The 26,287-nt window shown below is 53.8% G+C and overlaps 9 protein-coding genes across 9 annotated transcripts; 3 read left to right on the top strand and 6 right to left on the bottom strand.

Moving 5' to 3' along the window:
• Window positions 1–834: 834 nt before the first annotated feature.
• BDW74DRAFT_179777 (uncharacterized protein) lies at window positions 835–2,209 on the top strand (the record flags this gene model as incomplete). Its single annotated transcript, XM_073729545.1, has 4 exons — window positions 835–893; window positions 945–1,063; window positions 1,154–1,993; window positions 2,055–2,209. 4 exons carry the CDS (start codon window positions 835–837, stop codon window positions 2,207–2,209), a joined length of 1,173 nt encoding a protein of 390 aa, XP_073582086.1.
• A 420-nt stretch (window positions 2,210–2,629) lies between these two features.
• BDW74DRAFT_179778 (zinc metalloprotease) lies at window positions 2,630–3,734 on the bottom strand (the record flags this gene model as incomplete). The annotated part of the gene is made up of 2 exons (XM_073729546.1): window positions 2,630–2,848; window positions 2,955–3,734. 2 exons carry the CDS (start codon window positions 3,732–3,734, stop codon window positions 2,630–2,632), a joined length of 999 nt encoding a protein of 332 aa, XP_073582087.1.
• Window positions 3,735–5,102: 1,368 nt separating this feature from the next.
• On the bottom strand, window positions 5,103–6,890 carry BDW74DRAFT_156232 (endo alpha-1,4 polygalactosaminidase). The gene has a single exon (XM_073724968.1). It carries the CDS (start codon window positions 6,250–6,252, stop codon window positions 5,122–5,124), a length of 1,131 nt encoding a protein of 376 aa, XP_073582088.1. The 5' UTR covers window positions 6,253–6,890; the 3' UTR covers window positions 5,103–5,121.
• Window positions 6,891–8,410: 1,520 nt separating this feature from the next.
• Window positions 8,411–10,548, top strand: BDW74DRAFT_156235 (MFS transporter). The gene is made up of 4 exons (XM_073724969.1): window positions 8,411–9,009; window positions 9,082–9,484; window positions 9,578–9,833; window positions 9,913–10,548. Exons 1-4 carry the CDS (start codon window positions 8,426–8,428, stop codon window positions 10,206–10,208), a joined length of 1,539 nt encoding a protein of 512 aa, XP_073582089.1. The 5' UTR covers window positions 8,411–8,425; the 3' UTR covers window positions 10,209–10,548.
• A 221-nt stretch (window positions 10,549–10,769) lies between these two features.
• Window positions 10,770–15,954, top strand: BDW74DRAFT_179781 (uncharacterized protein; the record flags this gene model as incomplete). The annotated part of the gene is made up of 12 exons (XM_073729547.1): window positions 10,770–10,973; window positions 11,038–11,578; window positions 11,629–12,126; window positions 12,194–12,427; window positions 12,513–13,249; window positions 13,316–13,478; window positions 13,547–13,951; window positions 14,019–14,142; window positions 14,209–14,280; window positions 14,343–15,086; window positions 15,159–15,659; window positions 15,720–15,954. 12 exons carry the CDS (start codon window positions 10,770–10,772, stop codon window positions 15,952–15,954), a joined length of 4,458 nt encoding a protein of 1,485 aa, XP_073582090.1.
• A 200-nt stretch (window positions 15,955–16,154) lies between these two features.
• On the bottom strand, window positions 16,155–17,632 carry BDW74DRAFT_179782 (uncharacterized protein; the record flags this gene model as incomplete). The annotated part of the gene is made up of 2 exons (XM_073729548.1): window positions 16,155–17,506; window positions 17,572–17,632. The coding sequence occupies 2 exons, from the start codon at window positions 17,630–17,632 to the stop codon at window positions 16,155–16,157; spliced, it is 1,413 nt and encodes a 470-aa protein (XP_073582091.1).
• Window positions 17,633–20,045: 2,413 nt separating this feature from the next.
• BDW74DRAFT_39377 (uncharacterized protein) lies at window positions 20,046–21,673 on the bottom strand. The gene is made up of 5 exons (XM_073732675.1): window positions 21,317–21,673; window positions 20,748–21,243; window positions 20,630–20,680; window positions 20,452–20,551; window positions 20,046–20,377 (listed from the first exon to the last, which is right to left on the bottom strand). Exons 1-5 carry the CDS (start codon window positions 21,357–21,359, stop codon window positions 20,303–20,305), a joined length of 765 nt encoding a protein of 254 aa, XP_073582092.1. The 5' UTR covers window positions 21,360–21,673; the 3' UTR covers window positions 20,046–20,302.
• A 365-nt stretch (window positions 21,674–22,038) lies between these two features.
• On the bottom strand, window positions 22,039–24,180 carry BDW74DRAFT_179784 (uncharacterized protein; the record flags this gene model as incomplete). Its single annotated transcript, XM_073729549.1, has 2 exons — window positions 22,039–23,760; window positions 23,812–24,180. 2 exons carry the CDS (start codon window positions 24,178–24,180, stop codon window positions 22,039–22,041), a joined length of 2,091 nt encoding a protein of 696 aa, XP_073582093.1.
• On the bottom strand, window positions 24,101–26,259 carry BDW74DRAFT_39404 (amine oxidase, flavin-containing superfamily). Its single transcript, XM_073732677.1, has one exon. The coding sequence runs from the start codon at window positions 25,979–25,981 to the stop codon at window positions 24,578–24,580; it is 1,404 nt and encodes a 467-aa protein (XP_073582094.1). The 5' UTR covers window positions 25,982–26,259; the 3' UTR covers window positions 24,101–24,577.
• Window positions 26,260–26,287: the final 28 nt, after the last annotated feature.

Below are 26,287 nucleotides of genomic sequence, written 5' to 3' on the forward strand. Positions count from 1 at the left end.
ATCCCCCGTAAAGGTGGAATGTTCGTCGCACTACGCCTCTCTGGCGCTGCCACTGCAAAAGCAATTATAAGAATTATTGGTGATAACACTCTGGTTTTCATGTTATAACAACGACTCAGCATATCTAAGTGCAGCATCTGCGCCACACGCTGGAAAGCAGCCAGATCCCGTTATCTCAGTAGAGCCAATCGATGGAACGCAGCGAGGCGCAGGAGTTGATCTGTCTCAGAAATTCATTAATGGCCAATCGATTAATGTTCATTTCACAGCCTTGTCCAACGTTTTCGAACCCGGCGGTTAGATGAGACAGCTGGAGCGCTTCAAAGAAAAACAAAACATTGGATTTATACCTGAAGGAAATGTCAGCTAAGAGTGCCTTATGGTTCATAAAGGCTCAGAGGTTGACATCAGTTAGTTTGTCCTTCTTCCATTATCCTTGGGTAACCTAGGGCTATCTAGGTAGGTACCATACCATGCAGCTGAGAATGAGAACTGGTCGAGGCATGCAGAGGGACATGATGTTAGAAAAGCAGATCAAACTCAGCCTTCCTCTCAAAGTCGAGTCATTGGGTATGAGCGATCTAGGAGTCGCCCTCCATGCACGTCTTTGCCGCCGGGGCTCCTGCACAGCTTTTCAGGACGGGTTGAGACAAGGCTGTGCTGATACATCTGAAGTATCAGCAAGATCGTGGGTATTCTTAGGCTATATAAAGCCCTTTCATTATTACTATCCCTCTAGCACTGTTGCCAAAGTTGACGTTGACTTTCTTTCCTTTACCCTTCTTCATACCTAACAATTTACACCCTAAAGTATTAGATCAAGAACCATATGATATGGCGTCCACAGCCAAACGAACCGAAGACTGCCTCGCAGAGCTAGAAGCCCAGTTTAGGTCAGCGCTCTCTCATTCGAGCACCATGCACTCCTAACCGACCGAGAGCAGAGAAACAAAGACCCCGTCGAGCGTCCTTCTCATCCTCGGCCGCACCGGTGCCGGGAAGTCATCTCTGTTAGAAGACCTCTCCGGGCTTAGCGGCTACTCAGAGCAAAATGCTGACTCCGGTGCGTACATCTTCTTGCGTTCTTCGGGCATTCGGGACCCCCGGGACTGGCTTTCATAAATGCATGCTAACCCATCGATGTCGCACACAGTCACAAAAACAACCGCCCTCTGCAAAGCCACCATAAACGGCTCTCCCTACTACATAATGGACACGCCCGGTTTCGACCCAGGCACTGAAGGAGCAACATTCACGCAGATCGCCCGCGGCCTGGCACGCATCCGCCCCTTCACCCGGCTAACAGGGATCCTGTACCTAACCAGCATCGCCCAGGAGCGCTTCGACAACTTCGACCGCAAGCTCATTCGGTTTGTCCTCTTGTTGAGTGCGAGAGCTTATATCCCGCGCGTCACGTTCATCACGACGTTTTGGACTGCGACGCCGGGGCAGGCACTGGCGTTTGATCGGCGGCTTGAAGGTTTGCAGGGGAAGTGGGAGGAGGGCGTTAGGGTGCAAGGACTAAAGGCGTACCAGCATGGGAGGGTGTATGAGGACGGCAAGGATACGGGCGTTGTTATCGATTGGTTTGTGGATCGGGGGCGGATTGCGTGCTATGCGAGGGAGATGGTTGTGCGGAACTATGGCGTTCCTAGTAACGCTATGTCGGAGATAGAGAGGGATCTGGATCACGATGTCCCGATGCATGAAATGGCTGCGGGCAAACTGCTTGGTCTGGCTGCCCCGTCGCCTTCACAGTCTGATACGACTGAGGAAGCAGCAAAAGGGTCTGCCCAGGGTGGATCCGCTTCTACGAAGAAGGATGGTTCCGAGCCCAAGCCCGAGGGCGCTTCTCTCGGACAGGTCGTTCTCGACGGAATTTCATGGTTCTTCCGCAACGTCCAGATCGACGTCGGTGTTGGTGGTGGTGGTGGTGGCGGCGGTGGGATGGGCCCTCGCTCCAATCATGGTGATCCGTTTAGAGGAGGTGGAGGTGAGTTCCAATCATTCCCATATATTTATGTCTCCCAGTTGCTAAACGATAACCTTCCTAGATCCGCTTTCCCATGTCGACTATATGAAGTCAACTGGCATGGATTGGAGCAGAGCGGGTCGGATGAAATATGCCCAGGAGCATGGTATCCAAGGCGTCCCTTTCTCTGCGGAGTGGGGAGACGCGATGCTGAGGAGTCTTCGTAGGAATAGGTAATACGGTACAGTATGTTTTGAGTTGGGACTTTGGGTTCAGGACTCTGTTGGGAGAATGCCAGGGGAGATTGCAGGGTTGCAGGTTCTCGGGGTACCATGACCTGATGCTCGTTGCCTATGTTTGCTTCTCTGTCTTGTTCTGCTTTAATCCGCTGCTTTGTGTCATATTCTCTACAATTTTCGTTATGTACATTGACGATTTGATGTTTCTACTATCTGGTATTGTGTGAGAAGTGACTTTCCTGCCTACTAACGGGTACGGTTGAGGATTCCTCTTTGGACTGAACGAAGTGCTTCCGCATATGTCTTCATAAGACAGAAAGTTATGGTGCATGTGCATACATAGTTGGATTGCCTCGTTCCTCTCTACCATGGGCAGAGGTATTCACCCACCTAGCCGTAGTACACTGGGTATAGTATCTCAGAAGCCCCGCGGCTGCCCCGGCTGCGGCTCCGTAGGCTCCCCAGGGATCGGCTCGCCCGTCTCCCCTCCACCCACAGGCGGAACCCTATACTCCGTCCACATGCCATACATGCGCTGCACCTGTCCTGTTGTGAACTGATATCTGCAGGCATCGTTCGTGTAGTCCATGAGGTTGTGGATCGGGTCTGTTCCGGGCTGCGGACAGCTATCGCGGCTCTGGACATACCAAGGCACCATCAGATCAGCTCGTTCTACCAAGAAGCGCCGTTGGTGCCCAGGGAAGGGAAGTAACCTGGAAGAGATGGGTATGTAAGGCACATACCCACGGACACCCAAACGTCGGACTCGCCTCGGCCGGCGTATCATCCACCAGATCGCCCCCGTCACACCCGTCCTGGAATGTATGTAGCAGACCAAGCCAGTGGCCAACCTCATGCACACCTATCTTCCCCGTGTTGAAGCCCACGTTCCGTCCGCCGGGGATGTAGTCGCGCGCCACGACGACCCCGTCTGCTTGGGGATTCTCGATGGACCACCAGGGAAACGAGCTACGCAAACCCGTACGATTAGCATCAACATCTTCATGAGGGAGGAAAATTCCGGGGTTGACCCACGCATAATCCGCAAAATTATCAATAACAGACGGGACAACATAAAAATTCAGCGTCTGCATATCCCCCACCCGGACCTGCTTAACGCGGAGATCCTGCTCTGTCCCGCCCCAGATAGGGCCTAGGTTCGGCATAATCTGGGAGTCTACGCCCGCGAGGACGAAGCTGAAGCCCGTGGGGCGGAAGTACTGGTTCAGCATGCTGACCTGCTGCCGGACCTGCCAGTCCAGCACGGCGCTCTCGGATTCGGACGCACGCACGAGGTGGGCGTAGACTTGGATTTGCATGCTGTCGACTTGGCGAACGTTTAACCTGGTGGTGTTGGCGGCGGCGGCTTCCTGGGCGCGGAGTCTGCGGTGGGCGGCCAGGCCGAGCTCGGATGGGTGGGGGGTGCCGCACCATGCTCCTGTTGCAGCGGAGGCGGAGGCGTAGGCTGATAGGGGGTTGAGGAGGGCGAGGAGAAGAATGAGGGTTGAGTGGAAGAGCAGCATTGTGATTGCTATATATCTCAAACCTTGTAACTTGGCTGAATAATGTATGCAGGCACGGGACGCCCTACCTTGGGGCTATGTTGACCAAGCTATGCAGTATATATACCTACTCACGGGCCACGACCGGGGTAATTGTGACTTGCCCAGCTGGGTCTTCGATATGGCATGTGCTAGTAGCACTTAGATAGGTCCTCTCGCACATGTCCCGGGCGGATTATTTCGGTATACAATATCATAAGGCCAAGGACATGAATGTACCACAAGCCCTGTGTGACCGGTTTGTCCGCATCCTGCACTCCCGAGACCTGGGGAGTTCCACGTACTCATTAATGTCTTATGATCCCTGACTGTCCATGCTCAAGCATCCAATAATAAGGAAGCCTTCTTAGATACAAGTCTGGCGCCTCACATAATAACTGCATAGCGACACGTTCTGTCTTTTTGTTGAGTATCCAAAATGTTTCGAGAGTACCATAGATACCCCGTTAAGGTACAATGCTCGTAAAGTGGACAGTCGGACAGTTAGGGCAGTTCATGAGGCCTACCTACCATACCAAATCTGTACTTCTCCATGTTTCGGAGTTGTACGTGCATGAACACCCACCACCTCCCTTTTATTCTCCCTTTATTGCTACGTAATCTTGCCCCTTTATGGAGTTTTAGATTCAAACGAGCATGATATGATAGTATGTATGTATGTATCCAAATTAGGTATACAAATTTGACTTCCAAAGGGCACAATCCATAATGGGACTCAACAGCCCTGAACGCATATTTGAAAACGGAGGTTAGGTATAGTACACATGTACAAGACGAGTTAGCCAGGCATGAAGTGCGTGTTGCAGTCCACATGTGCATGTGCTTACTCTCGCCTTATCACGGGTTCCAAGTTGCAGGTGGAGGATGAGCCCTAAATTGTCGCCTTGGAACGGGGACTTTTGCTCGGCCGTACCATGTACCGAGATAAGTCCGTAAATCGGGATTCATTGGCGCAGCTTGTGGTACAAGACTTGCGTTTCTGCACATGCTTATGGTTGATACTCTTGGGTTTCATTATCTCCAGGAAATGGACCAGGTCTGGACTTTCTGGAGCAGGGTAAGGTCGGGGTAACTTGATACTAGACCGAACTTTAGCTACCTACCCTACGTACCACATGGTCTCAGGTACCTACCCAGGTCGGGCAAATCTGCGTTGACCCGTAAACGACGAACAACAGGTCAACTTCAAAGAGGCCATGAAATGGACTCTTTCTCACATTTCTGTTTGTTTTTTGCTAGCTAGGAACTCTCAACCTGATTTACACTTCCCTCCCCAACCCCTTTGACCCCTCCTCTTCCACCCTCAAGCCACATATCCCATCGAACAATACACCCCCGAAGAAAAGAATCAGCACTCCTGCACCCACTCCCCCAAATCCATATCCTTAATAACGGTCGAAAACCCCTCCGCGCCCTCAAAGCTCTGGCACAGACTCGCCTTGTCCACATTCGACGTGCTCACCTCCCCACCAGCGGGGTACTCAATATGGAAGACGGGCTTGTTCTGCTCCAAGAAAACCTGGTAGACATCGCACTCATTGTACTCGGCGCACTGCTCGTTCACGCTGAACTGCACGTTGTCGATCACGCGGGGGATGATGGCGCCGGCGTTCTTGAGGCCGATTGACAGTCCGCGCGAGTGGGCTTGTTCGGCTAGGTAGTTGACGTAGTCGACGCTGTCGTCTTCGGTGAGGCCAAGGCCACCGGCGTCGTTTCCGTAGGCGTCAACGTTATCCGGGTCCACGCCGTCGCAGCCTTTTGCTTTGGCAGTGTCAAGACGACTTGACATGATGGCGCGGACGTTATCTGAGCGCAGGTCCAGCCAGTTCTCGCCTTCCCAGTCGGGGAGGGCGGCGCCGAGGTCGGAAGATGAGAAAGAGGAAGCGTCCTCGCGCCAGTTCTCGTAGGTTCCCGCTGAGAAGTAGCAGATCACGTTGATGCCTTGGGATTTGAGACTGGAGATTGTGGAGGCGTCGTTCTCGTAGAGGTCGATGTCGTAGATGGAGACGCTAGGAGAGGCGGAGGCGACCTTGATGTTTGTGTCTGCGGCGCTGGAATCGAGGGACGAGGAGAGGATGATTTGCCAGGGGCTGCCCACGGCGGGCTGCCAGATGTCGCCGGAGTTGGAGCTGCTGCTGCCACTGCCACTACCACTGCTGCTGGAGGTAGAGGTGGGGGTTGCAGCGGGGGTTCGGGTGCTGGTGCTAGCAGGGGCTGAAGGACTGGTGGGAGTGTTGCCGTAGTCGTTACCATTGGCATTGCCATTGCCGTAGCCAGTAGGGGTGGGAGTTGGCGTGTGCGACTGGATCCAGGGGAGCGTCCAGGTTGCGGTCTCGGTGCTGAGTTGATCGTCATTTCCGTTGTCGTGATTCCAGCCCCAGTGAGGGCGGCGTTGAGGAGCAGGCGCTGCATTGCCCAAGGCCGCGAGGGCGAAGACCAGCGCGATGATGGTGATATTCCAGAGAGTGATGGAAGCCATGGTGTATAAAAACCGTACCAACCGATAAAGATGAAGGATGAAATCAACACAAAGAGTCTGCACGGCAGACTCGACAAGAAAACTGCTTAAGGAGAGACAGAGAAGAAGAGAATGAAAGGAATGTGGAGCGAAAGCCCTGCTTTGCTAACTTTTGGTGTCTTGTAAGGAGAGAAGACGAGGTTGGTGAATGTCACATCTGGTTCAGGAACAGGCCACCCTTTATACCTCTGCCTAGGCTACCATACACCGTTACTGGCCTCCAGACAGGGCTGATTGCCAAGCAGGACATCCCGCGCAAACTTCTTGGGCGGAAGCTCGTCGTCCTGAGCAATTTGCGTTAGCGAGGCCAAGATGGGATCCTGTTGGCCAGGCACGCAATGGCGCGGTATATCACAAGAGCGGGGTAAGATCGATCGAGTCTGTAACGTTCAGGTGAAGCATGCCGACAGTCTGATCATCCTGATTGGGCTTTGCATCTGAAAAATCAGGCACGGTGGCTTGTTCCGCGGGAAATATACCTAGGGTAGACCCCTCTTGACAGGGGTCAGGCGGGTATAGCAGCCATTCAGCACACAGTCTTCATTGACTCTGGGGAAGGGCAAAGAAGACCTGAAACAGTGTGGCATGGCGTGGTCTGGGCCCTGCATGGTCAAAACTCCGAGTACGCGCTGGGTGGCGTCAGTGGCGCTTATGAAACAGGGTCTCTTTTCGCTATTGGTATGGCTACCAATGGGATATCACCAGCTTTGTCAAGGCTTACATGTGGTAGCATCGGTCATGCCGGCATATTTGAGCGAATGGCTTTTTTGTTGGGAATTCTGTGCCTTGTTGTTTGCTGATTCTTTGTCAAGTTGTTTCAGCCCTGAGAGCCACAATATTGATTCATGATTCATGCCCTGCAGGTCAGCATGCACCTCGGAGAATTTGGCTTGAAAGCGCTCGGCATTGCACATGTCAACTGCTGGTTTTAGGTCAGGTCTCAAGTACCTATACTGCGTTCGCCGTGGACATGGAGTATCGAGGCTTACGTCTCCCGAGTTAGCGCTCAGCGAGTCTACCTCGGCAGACAAATATAACGATCATATCAGATCCTCCAGTTGCTAAGACTCTAGACGCCGGATCGCTCCTTTGAATCTCGGCAAAGCGGCCGGTGGACTCGATCGGATCGATCAAGTGGGCTCAGGGCTGAGGCTGGCGGGTCTCCCCACTCTAAGTACCCGGTGTCAGATTTTCAGGATCTACGGAATATGGAATTAGGAGTGTTCCCATCTGGCGGTAAAAGGCGATGAATATTTGGTGGAAATTAGGTAGTCTATGTCCGGATAAATGCGAGTGAATGTGGTGATGAAGCCGTTGCAGGCCGTTCCGGGCACGTAGAGTGAGTACGTAAGGCGCGTAATCTCGCTTGGCTGCAGGCCTTCTGGACGGGTTCCTTCCGGTCCAGATTCCTGCGTTGACTGAGTTGACTGTGCCAGGCACCGTTGGGAGAGTTTGCAAGCTTTGACGTGGAGAAAATCGGCATACCCGGTGTGCTTGGGTCGGACCTGAACCCGACTAAGGTGTATTCGAAAATTCTCTCTCGAGATCCGGAAAAGAGGTCGATAGTACCAAGTCCATATTTATCGATCGGTCCACGTTTATGTGATGGTAGTCGAAGAAATAAAGTGGAAGGGAGCGATAGGATTTCTGGCTGAGCCGCCCTCTTTTTCCCTTCGATGGCGACACTATACCCCAGTCAGCCTGCAGGCTGCGAAGCAGGAAATGGCCGACGGCTGATTGTTTTCAAAGCGCCGCCAGATTATCCAGGTTGGAGCGAAGGAACTAGCCCAACTTTGGTCAGTTGGAGTAGACATGTCGAATAGGCGGCAAATGAGCCACGTATCAAATGCAGGCCTGTCAAAATTTGAAGAGCAGCTAACGATGCGCTCATTGCAACGGCATTCTAACCATTAAAAGCCAACTGTGATCTAAAATGTGATAGGCTGGAGCATCTCAGATTCCTGTCACAGCCAGCCCTATCTCCATCAAGTTAGCCCACGTACTTTAGCATCCCTCGGTCTTATCACATCATTACAGCTTATCTCCTAGCCTAGGCCCCCGACATTCCGCGTTACATTTAGGAGCCGTGCCGCAGGTGGCTTGCTTTCCAACCTTGGCTGCTTCCTGCATCGAAATGTCCGCGTCCGCCAGCGAAAGCACCCCTCTTCTCCCGCCATCCCCATCGCCATCGCCATCACCATCGCAGTCACCATCGCAGTCACCATCCCGATGTAAGACAAAGAAAGAAAACAATAAGTATGTCTTCTACGTCTGCATCTTCACCCTCTTCATCATCAACGCCGGCGCATCCATGGGCGTGCCCCCAATCACCAGCATCCTCGAGGATCTGCTCTGCGAGCGACACTATGCCTCCGAAGCCCACACCAACGACCTCGATTGCAAGATCGAACCCGTCCAGTCCTCTCTCACGATGCTCCGAGGCATCCTCGGCCTGATCACGCTGATCCCGGGCCTCGTGCTGGGCGTCCCCTACGCGGCCCTCGCCGAGCGCTGGGGCGTCAAGCGCGTGCTGCTGCTGTGCGTCGCGGGCATTGCGCTCGGCGAGGTCTGGCTCGATCTGATCTGCTGGGTGGGCGCGGAGTGGCCGCTGCCACTGGTCTATCTGAGTCCGGCGGCGTATGTGCTGGGTGGGGGGCCGGCGGTCGGTGGGACCCTGCTCTATGTGCTGGTTGCGGATTACTCGCCGGAGGATATGCGGTTTGTACATACCCGTCTATACCTGGGTATCTAGGAAGCTGGTCGCTGCTTGCTAACAGACAACGGACACAGAGCACCGCGCTTCTTCCTCATGGAGGCGGCCGCGAATTCAGGGAGGATGCTGGGGTACATGGCCAGCTCGGCCATCATGGATCGGCATCTGTGGGCGGCGATCCTGACGGGGCTGGCGCTGGTGTTTGCTGCGTTCCCGCTGACGCTGCTGTTCCCTGATAAACAGGCTGCTATCGAAGGGGCGGGCGATGACGATGACGATGACGGGGACGAGAACGAAGACGGGGATGAGCTCAAGTCCAAGTCCACGCTGGCTACGATGCGCACCGCATTGGCGCTCTTTCGCGAACAGCACGGGCTGCTCGTTCTTCTGCTCGGTTATATCCTTCGGTGTCTGGGGAACAGCGTCACGTCCTTGGTGATCATGTATGCGGCCAAGGTGTTTGCCTGGTCGTACTCCCGCGTATGTCTGCCCTATCACACTCATCTCAAACTTACCTACTTACCCTAGGTATGGTACCCAATGGTATATAACTAACACCTGCCCGCTCGCCAGTCCGGGCTCCTTGTCTCTCTCGAGAACGGGACCAATCTCGCCGCGCTCCTCCTCCTCCCAGCCCTCGACCACCTCCTCAAGCAGAGGCAGACTCGCCAGCCAACCGACACAGACACGGGCACAAACCCAGCTCCAGCAGAAGCAGAAACCACCGGACTATCAAAACACTACGCCCTAGCCCGCGGCAGCGCATTCCTCGCCGCCATCGGAAGCCTAGGAATGGCCGTGTCCCGCTCGCCCCCTCCCTTCATCTGCTGTACGTGGTCCCGTCCAGTCTGATCTCTCCCCTTCTCTTGCCCTTTTATCTCACACTGACACTCACTTACACTCACCAGCCGTCGTCCTCTACGGCCTAAGCAGCGGCTACGGCCAGTCGCTGCGCTCGATCCTAACGCTCGCCACGCCCGTCGAGCACCGCGCCATCACGTACTCGGTCATGGGGGCCGTGGAGGCCGCGGCCGGGCTGGTCGGGTGGCCGCTCTGGCCGTTGGTGTATCAGGTCGGATTGAAGCTTGGGGAGGATGGGGATGGGTCTGGCTTCTGGGTCGGATTGCCGTTTCTTGTCACGGCGGGCCTGATGGTCGGGGTTTTGGGGACGCTGTACTTTGGGAGGGTGAGGGTGCGTGGGTAGGGTAGGTGTGCTGTGTAGAACTTGCAAGTAGGTAGGTAGGGTGGTTAGGGTTGGATTGGGCTACTGATTCAATGCTTCCAACCCGGGGAGATGGATGAGATATTATGTTTGAGAACAGTAGGATGAACTAAGGACTATCATACCATAGTTTAGACTCGATTCTGGGGTATCTAAGTACCAGTTCTGCCCAGGTGGCCCACGGGTACGGTCCAGGCATGTTTGGTTGGGACTGAGAGCAAGCGATGTGACGTTGGCAGCGGCTAGACGAGCCCTAACCCCCTTATGGGTTAACCATCAATACACTAATGCATCAAGTCTTTGCCACTGGCTGACAGTATCCGCTATTGTGTCAGTCGTTGACAACCCTAGGCTCCAGGCATCCATCCGGGGACGCTCTTATCTCGCGGCTCAGTCCGACACGCCCGATCCGTGGCTATGCCAGACCCCCTGCTGCCCTAGTCGCAGACTAGACTAGACCGACCGATAAGAAACGCCCCAGATGAATATAATGGGACCATCCCCTCTCCACTCCCCAGACATCGACGTCAACAGCGGGCAAAGATGCGTTCCTGCCCCGGAGACGCCGCGTTCGGCCCCAGGGTCGATGACACCTGCCGCGCCTTCGACTTCACTCTGACCTTCGAAGACGCACTCCTCTCGTGTCTCCCGGCAGCTTTATTCCTGCTCTTCGTTCCAGTTCAGCTCTATCAGCTATGGAACGAGGCCCGTCTTGTTCAGCGATCAGCGCTCTTGGCTGCGAAGCTTGTATGACCCCGCCCCCCATCATCAAGTATCTTGGCTTGCTAATTCCAACTGATTCTCTAAATAGGGCTCCCTTGGTGCGCTCTTCATATGCCGGATCGTCTTCCTCTTCCAGCGGCAGCTTCACTCGCCAGATCTGCGGGATAATGTCTCCCTCCCAGCGGATATCCTCGAGCTTCTGGCCATCGTTGCTGCCGTCGTCCTCTCGTACATCCACCACTGTCGCTCAATCCGGCCATCGACGCTCCTGATCCTGTTTCTGTCGGCGTACTCGCTTCTCGGTATTGCGCGCGTCCGGACATTATGGCTTATTGCGGATACTTCCAGGGCTGCAGTCCCGTTTACGGTCGGATTCGTTATCACCCTCCTCTGCACAGTCCTCGAGTCCATGGGCAAAGCCTCTAGTCTTGTGCCTGTCTCCGAGAAATCCGCTCCCGCTACCCCCGAACCCTTCAGTGGCATCTGGAAGCTGGCGAGTTTTGCCTGGCTGGCTGGGACGTTTAGGCGCGGGTACACAAAGGTCTTGTCTGTTGATGATCTGCCGGAGCTGGATCCGCGGTTGGATAGTGTTATTGGGGAGGGGCTGGAAAGAGCTTGGGCAAAGACTGGTATGGACCGAGCACTCTCTGTATCATGAAGCTGCTGATATATTTGCCAGACAAATCCTCCAAGTACGCTCTCCTCCGCACTTGCTTCCACGCCTACTTCACCCCCATCCTGGCGGCCATCATCCCCCGCCTGCTAGTGACGGGCTTTACCTTCTGCCAGCCCTTTCTAATAAACGCGACCGTCTCATGGGTCGGGATGCCTGATGCTCCAACTGACTCCGGCAAAGCGCTAATCGGCGCCTTCGCGCTCGTATACGTCGGGCTCGCCGTCTGCACTGCGCTCTTCGGGTATCAGAACTTCCGCTTCGCTATCCGTCTTCGTGGCGGATTAATCAGTTTGATCCATCGGCAGACTGTGCATGCACGCGCAGTGGATCTAGGCGATACGACGGCCATCGCGCTCATGGGAACGGATGTGGAGAAGATTGTGAGTGGGTTTCGCTCGCTGCATGAGTTATGGGCGAGTTTGCTGGAGGTCAGCATTGCGATTTACTTGCTTGAACGGCAGGTGGGCGTCGCTTGCCTTGTGCCGGCTGTTATTGTTATTGGTCTGTATCCCCTGCCCTGTTCAAGTGCATCGTCGAGTCTGGGGTTAGGGCTAACGGCGGTGGGCAGCCTTCATCTCAGCAACATTCAAGCTCTCCGCCTACACAAACAAGTTCCAGCGCCTGTGGATCGAAAGGGTTGAGGATCGCCTGCGACTAACGTCGTATACCCTCGAGAATATCATGGCAGTCAAGATGCTCGGGCTGTCGGAGAAGATCTTCAATATCGTACAGAACCTCCGCGAAGCTGAGATTGCCACCTCTGCTGTATTTCGCAAGTTGCTGATTGGAACTATCACGTTGTGTACGCTCATGCTCTTCCCTAAACTCAGTTTTCCCTCGTTAGATACAACTACCATGGTAGGCTAACTGTGCATGTGGACATGTAGCCAACTCCCCCGCCGACCTCGCCCCCATGGCGACCTTCGCAGTGTACGTGATCATTGCGATCGTCCGCAAAGACAACTCCATTCTGGCCGCGCAGGCTTTCACGTCGCTGTCGCTGATCAGCCTTGTCACAAACCCGGCTCTGACATTTATTCAGGCGGTGCCAGAAGTGATTCAGTGCTTGGGGTGCTTTGACCGGATCCAGGAGTACTGCAGTGTATTGCCACCGACGCAGGGGCAGAATAGACTGGACTACGGGACATATGGTGAAGATAAGAAGGGCTCTATAGTGCTCCAGGATATGCCGAGCCATCCAGATAAAGAAGGAGAGCTGGTAACATTCTCCAACTACACAGCCACCTGGAAAAAGGACGCCGCTCCCGTCCTACGAAATCTCACTGTCACCATCAACCGCGGCATGACCATGCTAATCGGGCCCATTGGTAGCGGCAAGTCAACGCTGCTGGAGAGCATACTGGGCGAGACGCTCGTTGTCTCTGGGCACGCGAATTCTACCCTTTCACGTTCATCGGTGGCATACTGCTCCCAAAGCCCCTGGCTCCAAAGCCAGACCATCAAGGAAAATATCATCGGTGCATCTCCCGTAGATGAAGCCTGGTATAAGATAGTCATAGCAGCCTGCGGACTGACAAACGATCTGGCTCGCCAAACGCGTGGAGACGCCACGGCTGTAGGGAATGGCGGACTGACACTTAGTGGAGGGCAGAAGCAGAGAATTGTACGCGATAAATCCCCAATGGTCTTAGACTAACTACTTTGAAGCTGAAAGACTAACCGCTGCCAGGCCCTCTCCCGAGCTCTCTACTCCCGGGCCAAAGTGATCCTCCTCGACGACGTCTTCAGCGGCGTCGATACGGCGGGAACAGAGAGTATTGCGCGGAATCTTTTCGGGGAGCAGGGGTTAATCAGGAAGATTGAGAGCTCGGTGGTGCTTGCTACGCATTCCAGTACGTTGACTGCTCTATGCATTTTTCTCCATGTCTAGGTGGTCACGGCTTGTTGACAGACTGGGTAGACTATCTCCTCCGCTACGCCGACAATATCCTTGTCCTGCGCGACGGACAGGTCGCTGATCAAGGTACACTAGAGGCTCTAAGAACTGAAAGCGCCTATGTCCAGGGACTGCAAATTTTGCTTCCGACGACGTCCTCGGTTACCAGCAGCAACAGTGATAACGAGGATCTAAGTGAGACAGGGCTAGAAGCCGATGTTTCTGCGAGCCGGAAGGATATCGTTGGGGACATCAATGAGAGTGCCTCCAGCGAGCATGATCAACTCCTCGACCAATCCACCAGCGATCCAACCCGACGTAACGGTGACTGGTCCGTCTACGCATACTACATCTCAGCAGCTGGACCGAAGACCGTTGCTGCCACCCTGGTCCTGGTCTTGGGCTGGACATTCTGTAGCGAGTTTCCCGGTAAGCCAGTCCTTTTATATATGCCTTGACCAATGCGTTGAAGTAGCTAGAGTACTGACAAGTGCAGCAATCTGGCTCGACTGGTGGACCGAAGCGAATGCGCGGTCACCCAATGCGCAGGCCGGCATGTATCTCGGGGTCTACGTAATGTTTGGCCTGGTTGGGACGGGGCTTATGATTGCGGGGTGTTGGTATGTCCATCTTCTTCCGGAGGCTAGGGTTTGCATGGGTGGATAGATGGATGGTTAACGATTCAGGCTCTTCTGCGTCAACATCGTCTCCCAATCCGCCCTGAACCTGCACGAGAACCTAGTCAAGAGCACCGCCAGGTATGCCTCTACACCTAATCAAAAAAGCACAGAGAATGTCCGAACTAACGAGGGACATGCAGAGCCCCCCTCTCCTTCTTCCAGCGGACTGAGATCGGCAGTGTCACCAACCGCTTCAGCCAGGACATGGACCTCATCGACATGAGGCTGCCCTTGGAAGCCCTGAATGTCCTCGCTGCACTCTTTACGTGTCTATTGAAACTCCTCATCCTCGCAGTCTTCGCCAAGTACCTCGCTGCCGCCATCCCATTCATTCTGGTGGCCGTGTACATCACGCAATCGCTGTATCTGCGGACATCGCGGCAGATGCGGTTGCTGGATATTGAAGCCAAGGGACCGCTGTATACGCATTTTCTGGAGCTTGTTGCTGGGAGTTCGACGATTCGCGCGTTTGGGTGGCATGCCTCTTTCCAAAACACCCTTCTGTCTCTGCTCAACACGTCCCAGCGACCCGTGTACTTTCTCTACTGCATCCAGCAGTGCCTGGGGTTTGTACTCGATATCCTGGTTACACTCCTAGCCGTTATCTTAGTTACGACCGTTGTATTCCTACGCGAGAAATTCGATGCCGGAGACGTCGGTGTGGCGCTGCTGATGGTCATGACGTTCAATTCGCAGCTCATGCACCTGGTGAAATGCTGGACGATGATGGAGACGAGTATCGGGGCGGTTAAGCGGGTAAAGGATTTCGTCAAGAACACCGAGCCAGAGGAGAATGATGCGGTGCTGCAGATGAAGGGCGTCTTGCCGGAGACGTGGCCATTTAGCGGTGCGGTCCAGTTTGAAGATGTCGTTGCTGGGCATTCGTGAGTCTCTTACTTAACACATCCGTCCTTCAATCCTGAACTTGATCATGACTGGCTGATGATTCTGTTCAGACCGACATCCCCGCCAGTCCTAAAGAACCTCAACCTCTCCATCCCACCAGGCTCAAAAGTCGCCATCGTCGGATCCTCCGGCAGCGGCAAGACAACCCTGCTTCTTTCCTTATTACAAGTAGCAGAACTGCAGTCAGACTCTGGGGGCATATCAATCGACGGCCTCAACCTATCATCATACCCGCGCGAGGAAATTCGCAGGAGACTCAACGTCATCACGCAAGACCCATTCCTGGTCTCTGGCACCGTGAGATTCAACATCGATCCATGGGGACAGGTATCCGATGAGTGTATCGTGAATGCAATGAAGAGGGTTGGGTTATGGGATGTCATCATGCAGCAGCAGCAAGGCAAAAAGAACAAGAATGGAGGTGAAACTAACCTGCTAGGTACGCAAATCAACGCGTCCATGTTCTCCGTTGGACAGCGCCAACTTCTTTGTCTTGCGCGTGCTATGGTGAGGCCTGGAAAGGTGTTGATTCTGGATGAGGCGACGAGCAGGTTTGTCCACTCCAACCCTAATAATCATTCATTACAAGTTGACTAATACGATGGGTATAGCGTGGACCACACCACCGAGTCCGCCATGCAAAGCATCCTGGAAACAGAGTTTGCAAGCCATACAATCCTTTCCGTTCTACATCGATTGAGGTATATTCACCGCTATGACAAAGTGGCTGTGCTTGATGCCGGAAAACTGGTGGAGTATGATAGTCCGACGACCCTGCTGGAGACGCAAGGGTCCAGATTCCGGGGGCTTTGGAGGTCGGGGGAGTATGGCGGTGGTGATGAATAAATTAGCCGCTTATTAGGGCTGACGGGATAAAGGGATGGGAGTGGTGTTTGTTGAGCTGTTGGTTTGAGGGTATGATGGCTAAGAATGAATCTATGACATTAAGGCATGGGTATGCAGGGTTATAATCTAGATCCAAGCAAACATCTCCGTGCTAACAGCCAGTCATCAGTACCAAGATATATACACTCAAGTGCTCACTGTCAATGCCCTGGCAATTCATGCCTCGTCTGAGACGAATCCGCCCCCGGCAACTCATACTGCGGCATGCGTGCTTCCACCTCTGCCGGCCCATTTTCAGCGCCAATTTCAGAAGAAACTACACTATATGGTGCAACCACAGGCTTGCCTTCTGTATCCGGAGTCGAGACTCCCTCTGCATTCTGCGCTGGACTCTTCCTCCTCCGCCACCACCACACTCCAGCCCCCAGTATCACAACCCCAGCAACGCCCCCAACAACCGGGCCAGCAATCCACGCCTTGCTCCCACTTCCACTACCTTCGTCTTCATCACTTGGATCAATCGCCGCCGTTATTCGCGCAAACGTTGAACTGATCTCGCCCTTGCTCTGCCCGACATCACTCAGCAACGCACAATTCTCATACCCCACCGCCATCGTTCGGTCAAAGACAACGCCGACGCACTCGCCCGTCTCCACGCCGAAATTTGATTCGCTGTCCGCAATAGGGTCATAAGAAGCACAGCGGTCCATGCAAGCCTCCAGTGTCGCCGTGTGGATGGTTGTCAGATTCCCCGTTCCACTTCTGCTCTCGTAGCATCGGATCTCAAAGTCTTTCCGAACTTGCAGGGACGTCGTAGATGTATAGTTCAGCTGGCTCGGACAAGCTGCAGCTTCATCTCCGTTCTCATCGAGCAAGATGGGAAGCTGCACGAGCGCGGCGTGGATAACGTACCCCTCCTCATGCTCACCAGAGACAAGCGTCCCATTAAAGTCCTTGAGATAGCAGTTCCCAAACCCATTGCCCAAATCAGGGTTCCATGTGACAGCGCGACACAGCGGATGCGCTTCTGCACAGTACTCCATACACTCCTCCAGTGTATCCGTGTGCAGTTTACACCAGGGATCGTCAACGAGGTTCCAGGGGCAGTAGTGCCCGTATGGTATCATGTCATTGTAGCATTTTATCTCAAAATCGAGACCCGACTCTGTGGTCTGCAGGGTATTATTGCTGAAGGGGCAGGATGTATCGACGCCGTCGAGTTGGCTGGTGGGCTCCACGAGGGCGATGTCCGTGCTATCGCTTGATGCGAGATTGTCCTCAGTCGCGACAGTGCCGTTCGTAAGCGTGAAGCAGGTGCTGTTGCGCTCTGCGAATATGATGCCGTAGCAGGGGGCGCTGGTTGTCGAGCAGGTGTTCATGCAGTCGGTGAATGTGGTGGAGGTGATGGGGTCGTCAGAGCTGTAGGCGGATGGGTCGATTGTGCGGTCGCAGTGGGAGGTGAAGTTCAGGCCGTTGGGTGTGCTGTAGGTTGAGGTCGACGGGCAGGTCGCTGTTGCTTCAACTTGACGGGGGAGGATGCGCGGGTTGCTGGCTGGAGAAATGGACCTTGGTTAGTTATATTCGCCCTAATAGTAAGGTAAGATAGGGAAGACATACGCCAGGCCACCGCGAGCCCAGATGCCCCCATAATCGTCACCAGTAGAGCTTTCGATCGCATTTTCGCGAGGTTATACCGTGACAGATGGGCCTGCAGTTCATGAAAACAGAAAAAAAAACCCCCAATGACGGGGGCGACGCGGCCCTCAAATGTTACCATGAACTCTCCAAGGAAGGCTAGGCAACGGCTAATCCGAGCCCATAATTTGCCAGCACGCCAGCACGCCAGGGTCCAGCACCTGTTCTATCAGTGTCATGCTCGGGCCCTCGAGGCTTAGACCCTGGGTAGCAAGGCCAATAGACGGTTTGCTAAACGCTGCCAAGTTGGCTAGCACTGCGGATTTTGGCCCCCGCGAGTCAGCGGTCTGCATTAGAGCAATCATGGCGCTAGGATAGATTAAAGTGTTGGCCGCGGTGGCTGTGGAGGGGAAATTAAGACTGGGCAGGCAGATTGAAGATAATTGCATGTTGTTTGTGAAGGATGGATGAGGAAGGCGTTGGAAAGGGATATTAGCCTCGATCGTACCTGTCTGTAAGGGTAGTTCGTGGGCTTTATAGCAACTCCTAAGCGGCTTTTTCCCTGAGTAATCCGAGTTATGAGTTGTGTTTCTGGGTCTACCTAGGATGTGTGGGCGATGCCCTGGCAGAGTACCTACCTTTGGTATACCTGAAGCCCTTTGGGCTGTATCTTTCGTGTTTGCGAGCCTGGACGGTTAGGGCTTATCGCACAGGAGGGGCCCGGGGACAACATGAGTAACATCCTCGCAATAAAAATATCTTGCTTTGAGCCATAGTTCTAAGTCTGCTAAGCACTTAGGGCTGAACAACCACATATACCCCTTACGGTGGCCTACCTAGGTAATTACCAACAGCCTAATTCTGACACCGCTGACTATGTGCATTGAGGTAAAGACTGAGATTCTGTAAGATAAGAGCAAAAAAGAACAGAACTAATCATCTCCCTCCTCATCAGATCACATTGGGTACATAATGCACACAATCATCCCCTCCTGCAATCCGGCTGCTCATCACATCACACCACCGTCCCTAAAAGACGAATGTTTCCTTCCTAGAATTTTCATAAAGCCCTCCCTCACTCAGTAGGCGCCTAATCACAAACCCCCACAGTCCCACAATCACAATCCAAAATCGTCTCGAGCACAATCCCAATAAGCCCAATAATCTCCTCCACAATGCCCGCATCCGTCTCATTAAGTCCCAGAAGGCCGTCGATAATCTCACATATCACAGGAATCGTCTGGACGGTATCCTCCTGGCGCACCGCCAATCCTCTCACCTGCTCCGCATTCTCCGCAGTCTCAGCCGCACAATCGGCATGATGCAGCGCATTAAGAAGCGTTTTGTAAGACCCCGTGAACCCCTCCATCGCGGAGATGGTGTTTGCGTCCAGCGAGCCCGGCGGGAAGGCGTAGTACGTGAACGCGTCGAGGCGCTAGTTTATGGGTACCAGCTCCGCGCAGGCGAGAGGTTGCGAGAGGGAGCCTGGGCCGAAGGGGAAGGGGAAGTAGGGACCTGCGGCGGCGACTTCCGACGCTGTAGCGGTTGGAGTAAAGGTGAGGGGGGCAAGGGCCCAGAGGAGACGTTTAGTAAAAAGCATATTGTTGGGTTGCGAGCGGGATTGGAGGCTTTGTTTGGTGCTCGTGGATTCGAGTTGATATCCGGCTTCCTGAATGTCAGTTTGAAGTGGAGAACAGCAATCTCCAGCTCTTTTATATTCCTTCTATGGGTAGTTCTAGGATGAAAGGGCTTTGTATAGCCCCGGTGTCGAGGAACAGGTGAAGTCAGTGTATACCAGGATGCGGTCGAGGTATACCGGAGTGTTTCTACTCTCTGATTTCGAAGTCTCTTCTCCCAGGACGGTTTGACTTCGTGAGATACACAGAAATCTTGAACCGAGGATGTGATAGCGGAAGCGGCATAGCTAATCTTCGAGATTAGATAGAGCTCCACAGGTAAGAGGCGGCTACTCTGGGGTAGATACGGGGTGTACAGTGGGTACCTCCACGTGCAGATACTCGGACACATGCAGGTGGTTATACAATATCTCCACATGAAGATACTCGATTCCAGCACCGGGCCAGAACGCTCCTGGTCTCACAAGTACGTAGCACGTTGTATCATGTCTTGCAGATACCCTCGGGTTGAACGAGTACCACCATTCATGTGTAAATACACAAAGGTGTAACCGGGATGTAGAATAACCCTACTGGGACTTGGCCCTAACTTTGTTGGGTTGTAGAGTGACTGTGATGTGATAGGCAGCGACATTCCTTAGTTCTCTCGAGTACTCGCTCCTCGCTGAATAAAAAATGAAGCCCTTGTGACGATTGCAGCAAAATGACCCTATGGCGCCATGTTTCTGGGTAAAGTATCCAGCTGTTTGGATTGGATCTCGTAATTAGAGATATTCTCCTTTACGAAATAGGGTTCAAGTCGGGTCCATGGCTATTTCTCGATAGGGCAAGGACTCCAAGGTTGCGTCTAGGGTTCCAACGGGATATCCCTACTCACTAACGTAGTCCTCACTGGACTATGTCCTCAGATATATCAGCTTGTATATTCGACTAGGCGTATACTAGGTCAGATAGCAAAAAGAATGAACCAGTGCCAGCAAGCAAAAACTGTCTCCTATTCCATCTTGCTCCTCAGTCCTCGCCCAATTCAATCTAGCAACAAGCCAATCATCCCCTAATATCCACCATCCTTAAATCTACCAAGGAATCTCCGTCCCATCAATAACATTCACAAACTTCCCTCCCGTGCTCTCGCGCGTCGAAGCGTCAATCTACCATGACCAGTTGTCAGTAACTTTTCTCATGACCGATACACTTTATTACACAGAGACAAGAGGGTGCTCACCGTAGCAGTTATCTTTCCTACCGCCTCCTCAACCGTATTCGGCGCCTCCTTGAGCCCCATCACCCTTGCGCCCGCATTGCCCATTTCCGTCTGGACAAAGCTAGCATGGATCATCGTTAGCTATCATACCCGCTCATCTCATCCTTAATATACTAAAACGGACTGGTGGTGCACATACCCAGGATGGATCGCAAAAGTCGTCAGCCATGGCTCCGAGGCATGGATGGCCCTATCCACCATCATCAGCTTTCCTTTTCCCCTTATCCCAAAGCACCAAGATGATGCGGGAAACATACACAGTAATCCAATTAACCGCCGCCTTACTGACCGCATACGGCGCCACCTTATCCGTGCCGTAAAGAGCACAGCCCGCAATGGACCCGGCGCCCGAACTCATACTCATCCATTTCGGGCTTCTCCCTTTTTTCTCCGCATTCTCGAGGAGTCCCCTAAGGGTTTGGAAAAGTCTCAGCGTCCCGAGTGCATTCACGTCAAGCACGCTTCGGACATCGTCGATGGTCACGGACGCAGGCGTGCCGGGTGGATGCGCGACTCCGGCGTTGGGGATCACGAGATCGATGTACGTTATTCCGGCGGTGGATAGGGAGGTTAGAAGGCCGGTGTAGTGGGTGTCGTTGGTTGATTCGAGGGGGTACAGGAGGATCTTGCTGCCCTCCGCGGTTGGGGAGGAGGTTAGGCTTGAGAGGGTGGGCGAGGATGTATCCCGGACGGTCCCGATAACGGTGTGGTGCGGGCGGGAGAGGTAGGCTTTTGCGAGGGCGTTGCCGAGGCCTGGATTGTATTTGTTAGTATGGATTACTTTAAGGAATCGATGTAAATGGGGTTAAAAGGGAGGTTATTGTACCTCTAGCGACGCCGGTTATGAGGACGACAGTTGAATCGGACATGGCTAGGTTGATTGTGCTGATTGATGATAACTAAATTGATTAATGTTCCTGTAATAATCACCGCCAACTCTGGAAGGATTAGTCGTCTTTATATAGGGCTCATTTCGCAGAAGATGAATCATACCTCGGAGGAAGACACATGGACGCTTAGGGCTTACAATTCAAGCTCGGCGGAAGAGCCACACCAGGCTGGCTAGCACCAACACGGCATGATTCAGCGCCAGCTATCGAACGCATATCGAACGCATACGCATACGCGAATCAGCAAGCGTCGAAGCATATCTAGCTTAGCGAAGCGTAGCCTGCGCAAATGACTTGACTGAAGAAGTAGCCAAAATGCTTGCTGGGGTTGAGAGCCAAGGCGGACATCGGTTCAATTCAAGCAGGTATTCCAGAATGTTGCGCGCATTCTACCTTGAATCCCTGGGCATGATCGCAAGGCAGTCATCTACCAGCTATTCAAGTTATAATCACACCCAGAGTAGACTCGAGTATGCAGAGCTCACCTTGTGAGCTTCCCCCGAACTCTCCCCCGAGCGCCAAGGCCCTTCCCCCGAGCTCTCTCCACATTTGTCAGCCTCGGAGGAAGAGCCCATTCTACTATGATCTTGCTCTATTGTGTTTGTAGTAAGAATAGAAATTACCGGAGACTTATGTAGGTCAGTTCGGGTGGTCTCTGTTAGAGCCGATCAAGGCCCGTAGCGCCATCCATAGGCATAGGCATATCCAAACCCGGCCCCTGAAAGAAGCAGTTCCAGAACGACATGTCGAATCCCTGCATCGTCCAGTCGTCTGCTCCAAGTCCGGTATCCGCATACCACGGCTGTTCTAGTGGCGTCAACTCCTGAGCCCCTGCCTGCTGTCCGCTTGACCCCGCGGCCGCTGCATGGTTTCGTCCTGCAAATCGCTCATCCAGCTCTGGTCGAAACTGCAATATATCATCGCCAGCCATGATCTCCGCTGCAGAGGGTGTGCGCCGCCCTAACGCAAGGACAACCCTCACGAAGCCGAACCACGGGATGCAGAATCGTAGGCCCTTGCTCAGCGGGGGCGGGCCGCTGTCCGTTTCTTTCGTAACGTCCTCGGGAGAACCAATGGTGTGCACTGAATAACTTACCGTTCCTTCTGCTGTCTCGGCCTCCATATCCAGAAGCCGGGTGAGCAAATCAGCGGACTTGGCGATGATACGGTCCTGGCTGACCCAGGCAATCTTCTGGAGATTGTCTATGGCTTTTGAGATCATGCCCCGGTCGCCTTGGCGTTGGTGCGCTAGGGGGCTGAGTTCACCGGGGGTACGGGTATGTTGGCGGAGATGGGCTAGTAGAAGCAGGAGAGCAGAGGAGAGGGTGAAGAAGTCGATCACGCGGCAGGTGTAAGCGACTCTATTCGAGTTGCCGAGGGCGATGTAACGAGTCAGGATCTCTCTGGATGCGTTGATACACGCTGTATGCGAGTATGTATGTAGCTTCTGCTTGGCGTTGGCGAAGCGTAGCATAAATGGGATATGCAGCTGGTTGATGAGGCCGTAGTGGTTGATCTGCGTCACAAGGAGCATTTCTCTATCACCGTCGTCTGGATCGATGAAGGTCGACACCATCCACCACTCGCTAGGCATAAACTCCGCTCCTTTCCGTAGTTGGTAGTCGATATTCTCAGTCATGTCTGCGGAGCATGACTCCCCATCATTCCTTTCCAGTATCTGAGACGCAATGAAACAGTGGAAACGCTCTAGCTGGCCCATCGGTGTATCGCCATCCACGGCAGCATTGGAAATCATACTGCGGTCCATCGAGCCCTGCGGCCTCCCCATCATCAAACACATAAAGCGGTCGACGGAGACAATCCGGTACCACAGGTACGCACTGTCCACTTTGTGGCGCCCGTCAAGTAAACGCAGTGAGTGTCGTGGACGGTGGACGCCAATCACCTGCGCCAGTGTCATGGCCTTCCGAAATGCAATCCAGGCAGGACAGTAGTTGCCGCGGTTTGCTTCGTAGTTTCCCTCCAGCATCGCGCACTCGACGCCCTCTACGCTCCCGAGTAGCTCGTCGCGACTGGTAACTAGACGTATAGCTGTCTCTGCTAGCCGCTTCGCCATCAGTTGCGGTGCTGCCGATAGCGCGGATAATTGCTTCCCTGATTTCTTCAAGTCCAGCGACTGTAAAAGCGTGGCGACGCGCAGCATATACCGTGCAAGCAGCGTCGGATGGCATTCCGGGGGCGGGATATCGCGCAGCCCAACGCTTCTAGGTTGAGCCTCTTCTTCTGGCTTTGGATGGGAGCCCGTCAGGAAGTCACGAAACATGATCGGGACATCGTCGAGCACTTTACAAATCACATTGATGTCCTTCCGAGATGGTAAGCTGGCATGTAACTCCTGGGAAACACTTGCAATGGGATCCTAGTCTTGTCAGCGTCACAGCCCTAGTAGGTAGCATAGATTTTTTCGCACCATTGGTGGGGTCGACGTAGGCTCTCTATTATAATCAAGGTCAACAAGAACAACAGGCTGACTCCGCCTCGGGCTAAGACTACCTTCAGTCCACTCAGCCACGGGCGGATCTATAAGCTGCACTGGAGCTGAGGACCGGACATCTTCAACAAGTTGAACCCGACCATCATCATTCGTGAAATCCTGAGTCAAACAATCTGTTCCGCGCCTCCGGCACGCCTTGCACACCCCATCAAGATCATCGACGAGACTGCATCGGACTTTCCGCCGCTTGCATTCCCAGCAGCTGGTCGTGCCCTTGCGGATCTTCCGTCGCTTTCTGCTGGGCGCGGTTCGATTTTGGCCCGTTGAAGACAAGTTGGATGGCATCGCGAGAGGTGAGATGGAGAGAAGGTGAGACGAGGCCTACGCGTTGGGCTGAGGGATCAGGTGACAAGTCTCGCGCTGAGACTGAAACGGGAATAGCGCTGACGCCATGCAGGAGGTAGAGACGGTCGAGGCCAGAATGCTGCCACGCACTCTGATTGAAATACGAAGCTCAAGGCTATGAGGGCAATTGCTTGATGTCTAGGTACGAGCTTACTCCTGGCGAGGCCATAATCCAGGCCGCGGAAAAGCCACATCGCGCACTGTTGAGGACTACCGTACCGTATATATCTAGCGAGAGGCTCTAGGTGTATAAAAAATATATCTCCAATCTCCAATAAGAGTCCCAATGTTTTAGTAGTCACCAAAACTTCACGGCCAACAGCCAGCACACCATACCCTAATCAACCAGCACATGCTCCTGCAGCACTCTCTCCGTGAACTTCCACAGCTCCGCAGAGTTATGAGCATGGAACGCAGCCCCCGTGTAGTACATCCCACGATATCCCTGCAATCCATACAAATCCCGATAAAACCCGCCCGCAATTTCCTCTGCGGAAACATGAAGTCCAAAGGGACTATGGCTGCGAAGGGCGAGTATCTCCGGTTCCGACACTGGATACCCTGCATTGCGCAGCGCCAGGAGGTTATCGATGATACCCTGCCGGACCTGGTCTTCGGTAACAGAACCCGCGCCGCCTCCGAAGAACCCCGTGTGAATGCCCTCGACGGCAGTTGGGTTAAAGGTAAACGTATTGGGCAGGTCTGCGATATGGTACGGGGCATCGGTCGCCTTGTTGAAGATTTGGTATTGACGCGGAAGGCCGGTGACGTTGACTACGCTGCCGTAGTAGGAGCTCCACTGGAATCGGCCGAAAATGTCGGACTCGCGATCGTCGAGGTCGAGCCCTTCCAAGTTCTCTGGCAGAGGTGGCATAGCAACGATGACCTTGTCAGCGACAATTCGTTGTTTGCCCGACGGCGTGTCGACAACGATCTGATGAGGGCCGTCATGTCTCTCATCTTGACGCTGAATTTCCGCCACTGTGCTCCCTAGCAAAGCATCTTCACCAAGCTCCGCTTCAGCAGCCTTGTATAGATCTTGGTTGGCGCGGTTTGCGGGGCGAGAAAACCCAGACTGTATGCCCTGAAGGACGGCCAGATCCAAGTATTTCAAAATGTAAATCGAAGGGTAGTCGAGTATATTTTCCGCGAATCCCTGATCAAATTGCGTGATCAGATCTACCGCCGCCGTAAGATCATATTTCTCGATGAGTTCCCCAAACGACAGGAACAAGTCCTCAGGGACGGGATCTGGAAGGTCAAATCCATCCGCAAGATAGGGATGCTGAAGCAAAATCCCAACATAGCGCGTCAGTGCGTCGGTTATATTACCACCTAGCGGAGCGACGGCCTCTCCCGTGCGGAAATCGTACCGCCGAATATTCGCAGGATCCCCATTCAAGATCTCTGTTACCAAGGGGATGTTGAAATGCGCGAAGAAGCGTTCCATGTCGGTGTTGTTAGAGTAAATCCACACGCCATAATCGATTGGTGCTGCAGCATCATAGTATGTGTGTGTATGACCGCCCAGCTCGTCTCTTTGCTCGATGAGGGCGACGCTCCGGCCCAGTTCACGTAGACGGATGGCCGCATAAGTCCCCGATGCGCCGCCGCCAATAATGGCAACATCCCGAGTGATGACATCGTCGTCGTTGTCCTGACCGAGGCCAGGTAGCGCGGAGGTAGCGCTCAGCCAGATGCTGACAAGGGCTACGACTCTGGTACCTATTGAACAACGCATCTTGAGGATGATGGGTTGTGATTACTGGCACTCCCTGTGCTTATGTAGCCGAGCATGTGGGAAGAAGGGCGTCTGCCAGGCGCGGACTATACATTCCCAGCTGGGTGGGTTACACCACAGCTGAATGTATGACCCTCTGCTCTTAGGCTTGTGGGCGCCTCCATGCTGGCCTCGGCACTGTTTCCCCAGCCATTACCTGATGCGCTCGGCGGCTGGCCTCGGCGAACCTCGACCACATTCTTCACAGATGCACGGTACACCTGGTTCAGGACACGCGTGCTCCAACATGCGCCGCAAACTCAATTG

Source organism: Aspergillus multicolor (assembly GCF_047715735.1).
Source record: "Aspergillus multicolor strain CBS 133.54 unplaced genomic scaffold BDW74scaffold_19, whole genome shotgun sequence".
NCBI classification, from domain to species: Eukaryota; Fungi; Ascomycota; class Eurotiomycetes; order Eurotiales; family Aspergillaceae; genus Aspergillus; species Aspergillus multicolor.